This window comes from Notamacropus eugenii, chromosome 1 (genome assembly GCF_028372415.1).
Source record: "Notamacropus eugenii isolate mMacEug1 chromosome 1, mMacEug1.pri_v2, whole genome shotgun sequence".
Lineage (NCBI taxonomy): Eukaryota > Metazoa > Chordata > Mammalia > Diprotodontia > Macropodidae > Notamacropus > Notamacropus eugenii.
Genome location: NC_092872.1, coordinates 81,981,120 through 81,996,646, shown reverse-complemented (window position 1 = coordinate 81,996,646; position 15,527 = coordinate 81,981,120). Strand labels below are relative to the sequence as shown.

The following is a 15,527-nucleotide window of genomic DNA, read 5'->3' as shown; positions in this document are numbered from 1 at the left end:
GCCAAGGGAAAAAAAAAAAGGTGAGTGCTTGTAAAAGGGACAGTACACACAGGACCAAGGGCAAGCAGCAAGCAATATGTCCTCCACCTGAAGGATGAGAATGTGGGTTCTAGACCATCTACACTGTCAGGGAAAGGACTCCTCTTACTCCCTACCGCTTTCTGAGGAGATCACTGTATCACTAACTGTGACTTTAGGCCTCCCTGAGGCAACCTGCATGTAAGCAGAGGTGGAGGCCATGCTATACGGTACCAAACTAGATAGGAAAAAGGGGAGATTTCCTGAAAAATATGTGAAAATTCATCCTCAGGCTAGGGCTAAGAGCTCCTCCCTGGCTTTCTACATCTATAACCAGAGAAAGAATGGATAGCTAGTGAGAGTTAGTAGAAGAATGGAGAACACAGGAGAGCTGGGAAGGCAAAGCAGGAGATACCAGCTACATACCAAATGAGTCTGAAATACACCTGAAACTCTTGTGTTTCAGTCAAATGCTTGGGATCAGAGCACTCCACCTACCCCCAATCTTCTGAAAGACAGGGCAAAGAGCTCATGTGTTGGGTTGGAAAGGCTGCTATGACAGATGATGGTATAGGGCGGTGATTTGGAACAGGATACAGCTCGCCCTCTGCTTTTTCTGGGTTTGACCAGTAGCCTCACTTGGAAACAGGGTAGGTCTTTCAAGGAGATGGAAAGAAGGAACTAAGAGGGGACATGGCATGGAAAATGGAAATAAAAAAGGGGGGCAGGCAGCGGGGAGTCAAGGGCACATTCCCTTCCTGCTTAGGTAACTCTCCTATTAATCTGTAAGGTCAGTTTAGCATTGGGTGGGCCAGATAAATTCTTTTGTGTTTTTTCCTTTTAATATGTCTTGCTTTGGGAATCTTCTTTTTCGTATGTGATTTAATATTTAAAAATAGATACCTACTTTTCTAATAATTCTTAACAGTATATTTTTAATTACCAGTTACAACTTTTGAAGTTAGACTTCCTCCTTTCAAAAAGCCAACTCCTATCTAATCAGTGACCACTAGGAGACACAGTAATTCAGGTGACATTTTAATGAGGCTTATCTCATTAATATGTCATTAATATGTCTGGGTTGTCCTATCCTATTCTCCAAGTTGCAAAGGACATCTGGGAAAATTCAAGTCCTTACACTAACCAGATAAAACCCAGTAAATCCAAATATCAAGTGCAGAAAGCAGGGTGATGAGAAACAAACACTTCTAAGAAATGCCATTTGCAATAAAAAAGCAACAATATTAATTCCACCTTCAACATTAGTTCCATTTGCCAGCAGGAAAAAAAAGGTGAACAAGAGCATATAAAAGAAACAAAAGAAGCGAAGCCAAGCTGGCAGAGAACGTGGAGCTCCTGGTTGGCAAACGGCCCCGAGCAGGAAGGAGCCCCTGTGCCTGCAGGCCCTCAGTCCGGCCGCTCAGTGCAGAAAGCTCTCTTCCTGTGCATGCACAGAGTGACTACTGCTTTAACGGATTAAGTAGGTGAAACACACTAGTAAGTAAATCCTAATGTTTGGGGAAGAGAGCGGCTTTCCATACGAGTCTGTTTACTGGTTGGGGGATGGGGCAATAACGTAGCCATATAGACCAAATACACTTACTGTTTCCCTTTTAGGTTTCTTGCTGGCCAATGAGACAGGGTTCGACTTTGATTTTTTAAAGGGACACTGTCAAGATAAAAATCATATATTTTACAATAACTAACATCCCTCAAACAATGCTAGAGTTTTCTGAAAGGGAATTTCCCAATTTTCTGATGACTATTTATGTGATGGATTCCTTACCCACCCCCCCCCCCCACGTCCCCCCACCCACTTTCGAGGTACCCTTAGGGCACTGAATGACAACACATACCGGTCAGTTTTACTCTAGAACTAGTCAGTTTCTCCAGCTGGGGAGTTTATGACATAAGACTAATTATTAAAAACAAAAACAATCCTAGACACAATCCCCACCACCCTACATTCTCATTACTGACCCACTTGAGAAATTTTACTCATTTCTGCTCGTATCATGTTATCTGAGAGCAGCCTTATAAATAACCATTTGCCCAAAGTTAACAAATAATCTATGCCAGATGAGTGGCAAAGGATATAGATTTTATTTATTCAACTCTCTGAACCTCTTTAGGGGAAGGAAGGAAGAAAGGGAAGCTTTGCACACTAACCTGAAGGGTGTGGAGACTTTTTTTATACATGCAATCTAAATTTGAGGCCTGCATTGCTTGACAGTGTCCCTTTAATTTATCACCTTTATGGGAAGGTGCCCATCCCTGTACTCAAGTAGCAGGACATCAAGCCATGGAACAAACATTCTAACATTCAACTACATGCAGCAGAAACACTGGGTTATTGTAAAAGACAATTTGGTCACCAAGTCCTTCAGTTAAATGTTAAAGATCTTTTAAAAACATAGGTTAATCATACAAATGTGCTTTATTTTATGCTAACATGTTTCTGGAGAGTCTTTGAAACCTATTTACTATGTACCAGAATGACTTGCTATGTGACATCAGTATGCTTTGTAAAGCAAAGATCACTTTGGCATTTATCAAATTATCAGCCTCCCTAAATCAAAGCCCTTCTGAGCTACCACCTATTTCAAATTCTTCATTTTACAGAGGAAGAAACTAAGGCCCAGACAAAGTCAAGTGACTTGCTCACAGTCACACAGATGGCTGGTGAGAACTGGGGCTAGATCTCAGGTCTCATGATATCCCTGAATTTTTCCACTGTGCTCTGCTGCCTCCTAATATTTCCATTGTCAAGGTTTGATTTAAGTGAGGGACACCTGCTTTAGCAAAATTAAGAGCATCTGGATTGACAGCAGAAACTGTTTCCCTATATTCAGGAGGGGCACTGGGGGTAGGGAGAGAGGAGGGAATCACAGACCTCAATCACTGTTGTCTTTCACAGGGAAGAAATGAGACATCTTATTACAAGACTAGCCAGGAGCCACCAGATTGTTTAAGGATGGGAAGGAGAGTTCTGTCAGGAGGCCCAGCCCCTCCAACTGTGTTACTGAAGCTACAGGCTGCAGCAGGTGTTCACTGTTTGCCAGATACAATGGAAAGGAAGGCTTCTTCCAAGCACAGTTCATTCCCATTTCATCCCAGCTGAGACTTAGATACCTAATGAAGAAATGGAGGCCCCATAGAACTTAGTGGCTCTGCGTGCCCTGTGCCACACGGTTGATTATTCAGAAACATTTAAATGATAACTTGGACGTTTTGGCATGACATATGTAGGCAGTCTCTTAACTGTAGGCCTAGATCCTTTCTCTAAGCCTTAAAGTACAAGCCATTCTGACCAAGAGTCCCCTCTTTCTAATGGCTCAGACAAAAATGAGTCACTTACAGAGTGTTCATCGTGGTCCATGCTCTGTGCTAAAACAGGACTGAATGAGACAGGGGATAGCGCTCCTGGCTTCTTCCTCACTGCTCGGATCTGTAGGAGGGCCCGGAAAGCTAAGGAAGGAGAGTGAAAACATATCAGTCATGGTAACAGCTGCTCCTGCTACTATTTAGAATGTGCACCACATTGTGTGGCACCAAATACTCAACGATCCACCAACATGACTCCCACCAGTACAGGAATAAGAATGAACAGGATTTTAGAATCAGAGGCTGAGGCCTATTAGCTGATCTTTATCTTGTTCCTAAAAGGAACTGGCATATAAACGTATAGGTCAAATTTCTTTAGCTTTTGGGAATGCACCTAAATATAGAACTAGATGCCTAAAACTTCGCATGCATTTACAGGTGCTCAAACCTAAACACCTACACTGCCCAGAACACCAGCAGGGTGAAAGGCCTCCAGTCCATGCCATATGAAGTCCAGCTGAAAGAATGGAGAAGAGAGTACTTGGCAGGGGCAGAGGAGGGTAACATGATAGTAGTTTTCTAATATTTGAAGGGTTTATTATGTGGCAGAGGGATTAGACACGTTCTATTTGGTCCCTCAGGCCAGAACTACAGGCAATGGGTGGAAGCTGCAAAGAGAAAGACAGTTTGATGCAAAGGAAAAACTTCCTAATAAAAACTAATTAAAAATTGACTGTCTCAGGAAGGGATGGGTTCCCCTTCACCGGAAGACTTCAAAAGCTGGATGACCACTCTTTGGGTCTGCCATAGAGGGATTTCTGTTCAGGACAGGCTGTAGGAGATGTCCCTGAGATCCCCAGGCCATCACCACTTGTCTTGACACTGTACGTCAATGGCTCTGGAGGAGAGTGAGGCTGATGACTGTGCAGCTCTCTGCCTCACTTAAATCCAATTCATGTGCAAGTCAAGACATCACCCTTGTGAGGTCATTGGTCCTCTTCAAGCAATAACAATGCTAAGATTCTGTGGAGATTTTGGAGGGCTCTCAGACAGAGAATCAGGAGACCCAGGCTCAGCTTCTGGCTTTGCCAATGTCCTCTTTCATTACTAGAGTTAAATTAACCTCTCTGTGAGCTCAGTTCTCCAGCCTGTAAATGGAAATATGATGTATCCAAAAATCCACCCTACAGCTATGGATATTGTAAAATTATTAATCTGTATTAAATATATGGTACATCATAGGTATACACACATATGTATACAAGAGAAAAAGATAGAGAATGAACATAGATTCTGTATGGTTAAGGATCAAAAGTAGGTTTTGGAAGTTACATGTTAAGGTTGTAAAAGATCAGGGAAAATCATTACAATGACTTGAAGTTCGCTCAGTCTTCAGGGTAGCCCATTATTTAGTACCCTACTCACTTGTATAACTATAAAGACAAATAATTCAATGAATTCTATTGCAAACTGCCTGCATGTGCCACAAAACCCATTCCCAGAACCAGAGGACTGAGACACTGGGTTCTTTGGGCATCTGGTTCATACACAGGCATGGGAACCTTGTGGTCTTGCCTCAGTGATCTAGTGGATTTCTAGCACTATGGATGAGATTTGCAATTTTCAAGTTATACTGGGCTACCCAGAAGACAGTTCTTCTGGAGAAGATTAGTTCTCCTGAAGTGGCAAATTCTTGGAAAGAATATTGGTGGCATCTCCCAGTGCTGGAGAGAACAGTACAGACAGTTCTCTCTTTACATAAATTCACATTATGCAAATTTGGCTTTATGTAAATAATTCTGAAAGAAATCTGCATTCCAACCCCAGTTCAGTCAGTATGGCACAACCCAGGGCCCTCTCCTCCCATGGTTTGGTCTGTGTCCCCTCTCTCTCCTTTCATCTGCCCCCTCCCCCTTATACTTTCCCCCCCAGGCTTTCTATCAGCTCCAAACTCCATCCTGGAAGTCAGAAAGCTAAAGCAAGTATAGCTCCAGAGTGAAGGTACCTTGTTTGGGGGTAGGGGAGAAGAGGAAGGAAGGAAGATGACCCAGGTGAAATAGGCTGCTCTGCTTCCTTCCCAAACCCAGGATCAGGTGCTGGAGAGCTGTCTGTTTAGTTCCAGCTGCAGGGCTAAGAATTCGGGTTCTGAAGAAGGACTGCAGTTTTTCCTAAAGTGCTGGGTGGCTAGTGGACAGAGGGAAATGTCCCATTCAGGCCTAGGGCTACACTGCCATTCTCCAATTTCTCCAGGCCCAACCCTGATGCAGCAAACCAGGGAGGCAACTCCCTGTCACCCAAAGGCTCTATTTTTTTTCCTTCCTCTACTGATGTGAGTCAAAATATTGGCCATGTATTTAGTGGTAATAAATTGGGTATAAGCACAAACACTTGATGTTCCTTGATGGCTATTTCAGCTGCCACAGAGCCTGGCTGGTCAGAGGAACGTTTCTGTTCACTCTTTTCCCTGCCTTCTCTAGAGTTCATGGAAATAAAAAGACAAAAGCTCTTGGTCCCTGTCACTTGTTCGAGGCCCATCAGTAGATCCTGAGCTGTTTCCCAGTAGCCCCCTTCTCTCTTCTCCAGTCCCCAACAACTTGAGTAAAACTATTATTTTGTGTATGCCTTTGTTATACAGACTAAGTGGAGTGGGTAGGTAGGGGCAAATTAGAATTACCTAACTTTTAGGTAGTCACTTTACATAGGGGTCTGTGGTATGACCCACTTACATAAAGTGAGAACTCTGTATTCCAACTGAGACATGAAGACTACTTGAAAGACTTTTCAGTGACTGATGAATTACGCTTGATTTTGGCACGATCTAACACTGCAGCTGGCAGCTCATTTCCCTATAGGCTAACATTAAAGCTGCCAGTTATTCTGAGTCATTAACATTCAGTGACATATGGACTGAATGTTTGAATGACATCCAGTGAATTGTGATCCACTGGACTGTGATCCACTGACCTATCTCCACTATTCTGGACTCTCTCAGCCAAACAATCCTTTGACTAGAAAAAACCTGCTTTTGCCAATTCCTTACATTACAGCTCCCATCTGATCTGTTTCTTCTGTTTCTTCACTGTGTTGCAAAAAAGGAAAAAAAAAAAAAAAGAAAACCAGAGTCCTAGATTTTAAATGAATTGATTCATTGTAGACTCATGTTATCAGAATGTATAATGTGATCAGGCTATGGCAAGAATTTTTCTGTTCTTCCACCATGGCTCTTTGATCAAGGCCTTATTCCAAACACTTTCCCTTCTGTTCTTTTCTGCCTGCCCTCTCCTACACATGACTATTATACTTCTCGGTAAGAAAATACCATTCCTTCACGAGTTCTCTCATTCTCCACTTCAACATATCCCCATTTTTGTATCTGTGCTTTTGACTTTCTCCTGAAATCTCAGAACTGTCTCCTTTGAGAAGCTAACACATTTTCCTACACTTTAATCCCTAACATATGCCCAGCATTTATTGAGCATAATATAATTTTTAAATTAAATTATTTTATCTGTTTTCAGTGTTCTACAATCACTTCTATATAACTTAGACTTTTCCCCTCACTTCCTCTCCTTCCCCCCTCCCTCCCCACCCTCTCCCTGAGATGATGTACAATCTTATATAGGTTCTACACATACATTTCTATTAAATACATTTTCACCTCAGTCATGTTGCATAGAAGAATTAAAATGAATGGGAGAAAACATAAAACAAAACAAAACATAACACAAAAGAAAACGGTCTGCTTCAATCTGTGAGCCAATTCCATAGTTCCTTCTCTGGATGTGGAAGGTGTTTTACCTCAAGAGTCCATTGGGAATTTTTTAAGTCCTTGCATTGCAATGAAGTATGAAGCCTACAGAAAAATTCCTCACACGCTGTGGTTGCTGCTGTGTACAAAGTTCTCCTAGTTCTGTTCCTTTCACTCAGCATCAGTTCATGTAAGTTTTTCTAGGCTTCTCTGAAGTCTCATAATATAATTGTTGATGTTCAATTGCTTCAGTGTTTTCTGACTTTCTGTGACCCTATCTGGGATTTTCTTGGCAAAAATACTAGAGTAGTTTGCCATTTCCTTCTCCAGCTCATTTTACAGAGGAGGAAACTGAGGCAAACAGGGTTTGTGACTTGCCCAGGGTCATACAACTAGTAACTGTCTGATGTCATATTTGAACTTAGAAAGATGAGTTTTCCTGACTATAGGCCCAGTAATCTATCCACTGTGCCACCTAACTTCAATAAAATATCTGATGATTCTGAGGCACCTTAACAGTATATTATATATTTAAAAAATTGTCATGCACATACTTATTAACTGCACCTATCAACACAATACATGAAAACAAAATAGCAGGTTTAGGTTCTTCATCAAGCTTCTGCATCTTTAACAAACAGTTTCCAAAATGGGAAGATAGTAGCTTGGTGAGGTATCTAGATTCAGTATGGCATAAATATGTATGTCATCTAATTGGCAGTTATTAATAAGTTCATCTTGGCCTGTTTCCTCTTTGAGATGTACCTAATCTTACTGTCAATGAGGAAGGACAGTGAAGTTCACTTTCCCACCTTGTTTTCTCTTTATACTACATAGCACTCCTGCACTGGTGCTCCATCCACTGCACCACCTAGCTGCCCCCTAGATCAGAATGAGGAGTCATCAAAAGATGCCCGTTAGGGGCACCCCATTAGTGAAGTCACTTAATCCCAGGCCACTCACTACCATTGGCAGAAGAGGAGGTTAAGTCCTGGACCTCTCCATAGAGTTGGTGAGAAGGAAGTGACACTTCCCATTCAAAAAGGGACTGTGGAATAACTTAAGTCTGCAAACACAAACACTTTCCAGCCAGATGGGGATAAAAACAGAGAGCTGGAAAAGATTAAGTGAAGTGATAAGGGAAGTCTCTCTAGCCATCACCCAAAAAATGCCCTTACCTAAATTGGCCCAAGATATATAAGAAAAGTCCCAAATCTGGCCTGAAAAGGGACTTCTACCTGCGCACAATGATTTTTAAGTGTTTTTCTATCTGTCTTGTTGTATTATCTATTTTGTAAATCAAATTAATTTTTTCCCCTGGGTGGGGGAAAAACTTTTTTGAGGAATTTTCTAAGTCTTCAAAAAGCCAGTCTTTTCTCCCTACATAAACCCTGACCAGGTTAAAGAGTATAGAAATAAAGACAGATAAAAGGAATGGGAATCTTTGTTCCCTAGTCTGCAGAGATTTATGGCATTTTAAGACTAAATCTGTAACTGAAATATAATTTCTTTGCTGTGAATTTCCAAAATGTAGTTGAGTGTTTTTATAAGTGCTGAAATAGTTTAGTGAGTTTTAGATTAACATGCTGTAAGATTTGTTTTAAGGGAAAACAAGAATAAAACTTTGTGAGAGTTACATGAAAACATCACTTAGACTTTTATCACTCTTTCCCTGGAGAGTAACAGATTTATTATTGTAGTGCTGGTGGGGGAAGGTGAATTCACTGGTTAGAGAAAGAAAAAAAATGTGCTGCAGTTTGCAGTTTAAATTAATCTGATACTTCAGAACTGCCTATTATTAATTCTTTCCCTGACCACAAAAAAGAGTAGAGCTTCTTTAAATCAGAGAGCCACTTAAAAGTAAATAAAATCTAATTTGGAAGAGTGTTTTGGTATTATCACTGTATTTTATTCTGTGAATGATAGAAAAGAATTAATTGTTTAGGTAAACCAGAAGCAAGGTCATCAAAAGAAATTGGATAAGACCTTGCATTTGTAAGCTCTTAAGAACCCAAAAGGCAGCAATATGACAATTAACAAGGGTTATGTATGATAAAATTTTTGTGCCAAATTACAAAGTTGAAATACAATGAAGTGAAGATGGGTTCTACAGATAGTCTAGGACATGACTGGGAAATGAATAGTGGAGGAATTGAGAAAGTGGGAGGAGTGTCAGATAAGGACATGAAAGGAGAACAAGAAAGGTCCAGTTCTGCAGGGCTTTAATTCAAGTCCAATAGAAGGATATCTAGAGAAATGAAGAAAGTTTAGACAAGTAGAGTTTGAAAGTAAAAGGGGTTTGGAGTTTTGCAAACAGAGGATTAAGGGAGGTTTTTGATCTTTTGAGATAAGAAGGATAAGAGAAATCATACATGCTTATTCTTTATGATATAGAGACTATAATAATATATTTGCAACACAGAATTATTTGAAGATAATATACTAAAATTCTGTCCTTGAAGGGCTGTTAGCAGAGCATATTTTATTTGTTATATGAGGAATATAAAATTCTCATAGATCCTGAAGGTGGGAGATGGGAATGTGAGGTTGTCACATAAAAAAAGTCTTCCAGTTTTTAAAAAACAAAACTACAGAGAATACTATATGCTTTGGGAAAGGTGAAGCCACCCTCTTTAAGTATCTGAGTGTGTTTAGGTTGAAAAAGCAGAAATAATTGATTTGGCTCTTTGGGTGATTTAAAAGGAAATAAAGAGAAAGTTATGGGGAACTAGGAACATCACCATAAATCTTTCAAATTGAGCTAACTGAAAACAACCCACTGAATTTTGAAGTATGGCTAACTAATGGCCCTTGGGGGAAAATCTTTTTTTGTGTTGAAGTTTACATAATACCATTATTGATTACAAATCCAGATCTGATTTGGATGAAATTCTGTTTAAAATTAAACAGGATAATTGTGGTAAATTATTATTTGGCATTAAGATGATCATGGGTCAGAAAAATCCTGAGTCAGACTCCAGTTACAGAAATTTGTAAACTGTATGACCTCAAAAGCAAGTTTCCCTTGCCTCTTTAAGCATCTCAGCTCCCTGAATTGGAAGGGGGATGATGACTGACCTCTTGGGGCTGTTGTAAGGATCAACATAAAAAATGACTATGGAATGTTTAACAGTGCCTGGCATATGGTGAGTAAAAAGGTTAACTACTGTGATTATTACTTCTTTAACTGAATAATTTCTCCATACTGGGTAATTCTAGATTGAGTTTTAAATGTGATTAGTATAAAAATTTATAATTTTCTATGTACTGTAATTTGGAAGTTCATTTGATTGAAATAATGTCATTTAATTGGTAATAAGTTTTGTTTTAAATACATAATAGTGTGTATGTTATTATTGTGTTTCTAAGTTTTCTTGCATTGTGATTTTTGGGAAGCCATTGTATAAGATAATGCAAGTCTATCACTAGGAAATTTAATTCACAATATGGAAATTATTAAGTCATAAGAGGTTACTGTCATGATGCTAAAACCTGTGAAGCATTTAATTGGGTATATTTTAAAAGGGAAGAACAGTAATTACTTACTTTGTGGCAAAAGAAAACAAAGAGATGACCTTGTAAAATCTCCTTATTTGTAAACTTGCCAGGTTCTTTGGAACCATCTGCTTGGGCAAGGTCATAAACTCTTATCAATCCTGTGAAAGAACTTGCTAAATGTTGTGAAACTCCAAAAAAATAAATGGGTTTAATGAGAAAACAGGATCCCCTCTTCTTTATAAACACCCCTTGCCAAAGGAAGAGCGAGGGCTCATAAGTTTGTTCATAGTATTGAAGTCATTTGATGATTTGTGATTATGAAAATTATGATATAATACCCAGAATAGTATATACTGAAGTAACATCTTAGGCCAACTTAGTCTTAATAGACTCCAGTCTTAAAGCGTCACTTTTGTCTTAGGGGGTTAATATACAATGTCTTAAGAAATGGATATTTGTTAGCTTGGAGATTTTTATCAGCCAGTGGTTTTTTTCCTTGAGCGAACAACTGCATAATCCCACATATACAACTGTATATCCTGTAGAATTCCAGGATGCAATTATTTTCTTGATTTCTAAATATTGATTTTTTTTATGCTAGCATGAGTTTTAACTCTGGAAGAAGAACAAGAAAAATAAAAGGATGCTGAGTGGTTTCATTGTGAAAGGCCTGGTCAATTTTTTTTTTTATTGCTAACTGCTATTGAAACAATATGGGAGAAACAATATCTAGCCCTAAGCTGTGATTAGTGAAACTTGCCATTTGAGACAAAAATCTTGGGATTGTAATTTGATAAAATCTGAGTTTTGAATTCAGATACAAATGTGTGCATGATCATGAAGTCAGTAACCCGCCCTTTGAGAATGGTGCTGTTGCTCAAAGGAGTGTGATCTGAGAACTGCCATAGGCAGATGTTTGTCCCTAGGAAAAGTGGAGGGGATGACCCTGGCATGGCCAGAGCTAGGATCCTCTTGCCTCTATTTGTTTCCCCATGGTATTATTTCCTTTTTGAACAGGAATGTTTCTTAGTTGGTTAATTCTGAGCCTGGTTATAATACCTTGTGAATACTGTAAAATTTTGCTACATGACTGTTCCAAATAATGACAACCACCTTACACAACTGACATTTTATGTGGAGTCATTCTGTGCCCCTAGGCTTAGCCTTGAAAACTAGTCTTAATGCAGTGACAACCACATTCCTGCTTCTTCTTTCACAGCAAATTTCCATATTCCAGGCAGCTGAACCACAAAAGTTTTATTGTTTCAATACTAAAACTATTCATTAAAAGATTAATGCTGACACATCTCTAAGTTACTATAATAGACTACAAGTATGTAAGATCTCTGTTTTCAGTCAGAATTAGTAGGTAATTTCATATCCTAAGCAACTCAATAAATGAATTCTTTGGTTTGCATACCTTTGTTATGAAATAAGGGTAATATCCTCCCCTCCTAAGAGGGACATTAGAGAAAGGATTTGTAGAGCAAGATGTAATAGAAAAGTTTTCTAGTTAAATGGGATAGTAAAATTTTAAAAAGCAGCAGAATCTGTTTTCTCTAAGAACTAGGATATAGAAATATATATAATTGGTTTCCAAATGTTTCTATTTGGATTATAAATTTTAAAAATTGGATTAAGGACTCTACATGTAAAACTGCACTGCTAATTGTGAATAGGGTGAAATTGTTTTCTTGTCTGAAGTATCTGCTTGATAATTTTAAGAACTATAAGGACCCATTTTGTAAGTCAGACCCTCATAAACACTTTTAAAAATTTTTCCTTCAGTTTGTCAATAGCAGTTTTCATATTAGGTATAGGTTTAGGTAAAGATAGAAACTGAAATTCTCTGAAGTATCAGGAGAATGTATAGCTGTATCAAAACCACAAGGCTTGAGCTGGTTCTCACCACATGGGTTGATTATTGGAAATCAAATTTAGAGATTGTCCTGAACTGCACTGAGTCTTATTACTGACAGATTTTAACAAAATTACCTAGGATTTGCTGTAAGTGACTTGGAACCTGAGAAGCAAATCTATTTAGGAGGAGCCTGCTTCAGAGTTACTCTGAGAACGAGGCTTATTCCAGAATGTTCAAGAGAAGATGTTTCCCGGGACCAGAAGTCTATGTATGACATATGGGATGTGGTGAGTAAATGGATTTGGGGAGTAGGTTACTAGGATATAAGAAGACTTGATGTTAGTTAATATTGATGGTCATTATTGTATCACTTTGGCTTTTTGTTTCATATTTACGTTTGCTGAGTTTTCTTGGTTACCACAGTGACATGTAAATCTCCCCTCTCAAGTTAGTCTTTGGTGAGTCCTTCAAGTAGTTTAAATCTCTCATCTGAAACTGAGAAGTTGGCTCAAGCCACAAATGAGTCCATCTTCTTGCTGCAGATTGAGGTAGGTTCAGTAGCTCTTAGCTACTTCGCTTCGTAAAACAGCATGGCTTTAGATATTTTTACTACAACTCAGGGAAGGGCTTGTGGCATGATTAATCAATCTTGTTGTTCTTATATTAACCAGTCAGGAGAAGCTGTGACCAGCCTACATAAGATGCAGTGAGTTATAGCAGAGGTGACCCCAGGTGGAAGCCCATTTCCTGATTCACCTGGCTGCAGGGAAACAATCCATCAGCCCCCCTTGGGGGGCTGTCTTGTTATTCTTTTCAGACATTGCCTTAGTTGTTAAAGCTGGCTCTATACTTGCATCAGGAAAGCTTATATTGGGGCATACTATTAATAATAGCCATATTAAAATTCTTACAGAACTAGCTTATAGATAAGTAGACCCTGGGAGACAAGTCTGCCATTGATCAAAGCAGGAAAGTGAAAAAATCAAATTGAGATGGGAAAACGTGTATGGGGAACAGCAAGAGGGCCAAGTGAGGCTGAAATGTAGGGTCTTTGAAGGACAGCATTTTGCAACAAGTCTAGAAATCTGTACTGGAGTTAGACTGTCAATCAGATTTTAGATCAGAGACAAAAGGGAGCCATAGGAGCTTCTTGAGCAGGATTTGGTGCTTTAGAAATACCAAATTAGTAGTTATGTGAAGAACTCATTAGAGATGAAAGGCTGTTGCAATAGACCTGTTGAAAGATGATGAGAGCCTATTCCAGGATGCTTAGGTAAGTAGAGAGAAAAGGAGGGATGTGAGATATCTTGTGGTAAAAGCAACAAGATTTGGCAACTGACTGGAGATAAAGAGTGAGTGAAAGTGAAAGGAAGAACCTGGGTGACTGGAAAAATGTTGGCATCCTCAACAGAAATGGGAAAGTTGTTCCTTTTTGCCTCTAAGCAAACTTCTCTACGTGTAGTTTCTATTTCTGCACCTGGGCCACGCGTAACAGGTATGATGCTTCTTTCATGTGGCAACCTTCAAATATTTCAAAAGCCAGTCAATAAACAGTTATTAAGCACCTACTACGTATCGGGTACTGTGCTAAATGTCAGGGGCACAAAGGCAAAGACAGTCCCACTCTCGAAGGAGCTCACAGATTAAGAAGGTTAACAAGTCGAAAATACAAACAACTACCTACAAACCAGCTATACAATGGGCAAGTTTTAAATAGGCAACAGAATAGAGTAAGGGTATAAAACTTCTGTAAAAGGTGGGGTTTCAGCTGGGACCTGAAGGAAGCCAGGGAAGCCAGGAGATGGACATGAGAAAGGTCAATGAATGGAAGAAACCTAATGAATATACGCGGAGTCAGGAGACTTAGAGTCATTCCAGGAACAACAAGGAAGCCAGTGTCACTGGATCAAACTGGGTGAGGAACTCTAAAACTAGAAATGTAGGAAAGGGAGGGAAAGGACTTTGAATGCCAAACAGAGGATTTTATATTTGTTCTTGGAGGCAATACGGAACCACTGGAGTTTCCTGACTGTGGGTAGGGAAAGATGACATGGTCAGCCTTGTGCTTTAACAAGATCACTTTGATAGCTGATGGGAACAGTGTAGTAAGGAGAGACTTATAACAGGCAGATCAACAGGCCACTGCAATAGTTCAGGTGTGAGGTGATGGGGACCTGCATCACGGTGGCAGCAGTGTCAGAAGAGAGGAGGCATATGCAAGAGATGCTATAAAGGTAAAACCAACAGAGCTTGGCAACAAATTGGATGAGGGGTGAGAGTGAGGAGCTAATGATGATCTAGGTTGTGAGCTAGGTGATGGGGAGGAGAGTAGTATCCCAAAAGTAATAATGGAGTTCAGAAGAGGAGAGGGATCAGGAGAAAGACAATGAATTCAGTTCTGGACATGCTGAGCTGAAGATGTCCAACAGGTAGTTGGAGATGCAAGACTGAAAGCAGAGAGAACAGGGCTGGATAAGTAGATCTGAGAATCATCAGCAAAGAGATGATAACTGAATACATGGGAGCTGATGAGATCACCAAACAAAATAGCATAGAAAAAAGAGAAGAGGACCCAGAACAAATCCTGAGGGATCTCTTAGATGAATATACAGCAAAGGAGACTGAGGAATAAGCAGAGAAGTAGGAGGAGAGCCACAGAAACTAGAGGAAGAAAATATCAAGAAGGATGATGACTGTGAAAAAGACATTAGATTTGAGATCATGCCCCCCCTAATTCATAAGATTATAGAGTTAGAACTAGAAAGGACTTCAAAGGTTGCCTCGTTCAGTATCTTCATTTTACAGACAATAAAACGGAGGTGCAGAAGGGTTAGGTGACTTGACTAATATCATACACACATAAATGGAATAGTCTTGACTTGAACCTAAGTCCTCCGATTCTGGATACAGTACTTTTCCCCCACTGTATAACACACCCTTTTTCTTCTCTTTTCCAGGGTAAATACTCATAACTACTTCAACCTAATCCTATGAGGCATTAATTTGAGGTTCTTCCCCATCCTCATGTCCTTCTCAGGACAATTCCCAGATCAACCATGTTCTTCCTCAAATGTGGTC

General features: G+C 39.6%; 1 protein-coding gene and 1 long non-coding RNA gene across 8 annotated transcripts in view; one reads left to right on the top strand and one right to left on the bottom strand.

Annotated features, from left to right (window-relative positions):
* MGRN1 (mahogunin ring finger 1) overlaps nucleotides 1–15,527 on the bottom strand; it is a 121,832-nt gene that overhangs the window by 18,170 nt on the left and 88,135 nt on the right. For 3 of the 5 annotated variants that reach the window (XM_072607897.1, XM_072607879.1, XM_072607907.1), the window contains exons 11-12: nucleotides 3,377–3,486; nucleotides 1,622–1,687 (exon numbers count right to left, since the gene is read on the bottom strand). In XM_072607897.1, the coding sequence (XP_072463998.1) occupies nucleotides 1,622–1,687; nucleotides 3,377–3,486 (176 nt within the window). The remainder of the gene's footprint in view (nucleotides 1–1,621; nucleotides 1,688–3,376; nucleotides 3,487–15,527) is intronic. The other 2 variants (XM_072607915.1, XM_072607887.1) reach the window with 1 other exon arrangement.
* LOC140503752 (uncharacterized) overlaps nucleotides 1–15,527 on the top strand; it is a 52,724-nt gene that overhangs the window by 25,567 nt on the left and 11,630 nt on the right. The window contains exons 3-4 of one of the 3 annotated variants that reach the window (XR_011966862.1): nucleotides 1,298–1,515; nucleotides 2,936–3,351. This is a non-coding gene — a long non-coding RNA (uncharacterized lncRNA). Of the gene's footprint in view, nucleotides 1–1,297; nucleotides 1,516–2,935; nucleotides 3,352–12,587; nucleotides 12,737–15,527 lie in introns of those variants that run through there. The other 2 variants (XR_011966860.1, XR_011966861.1) reach the window with 2 other exon arrangements.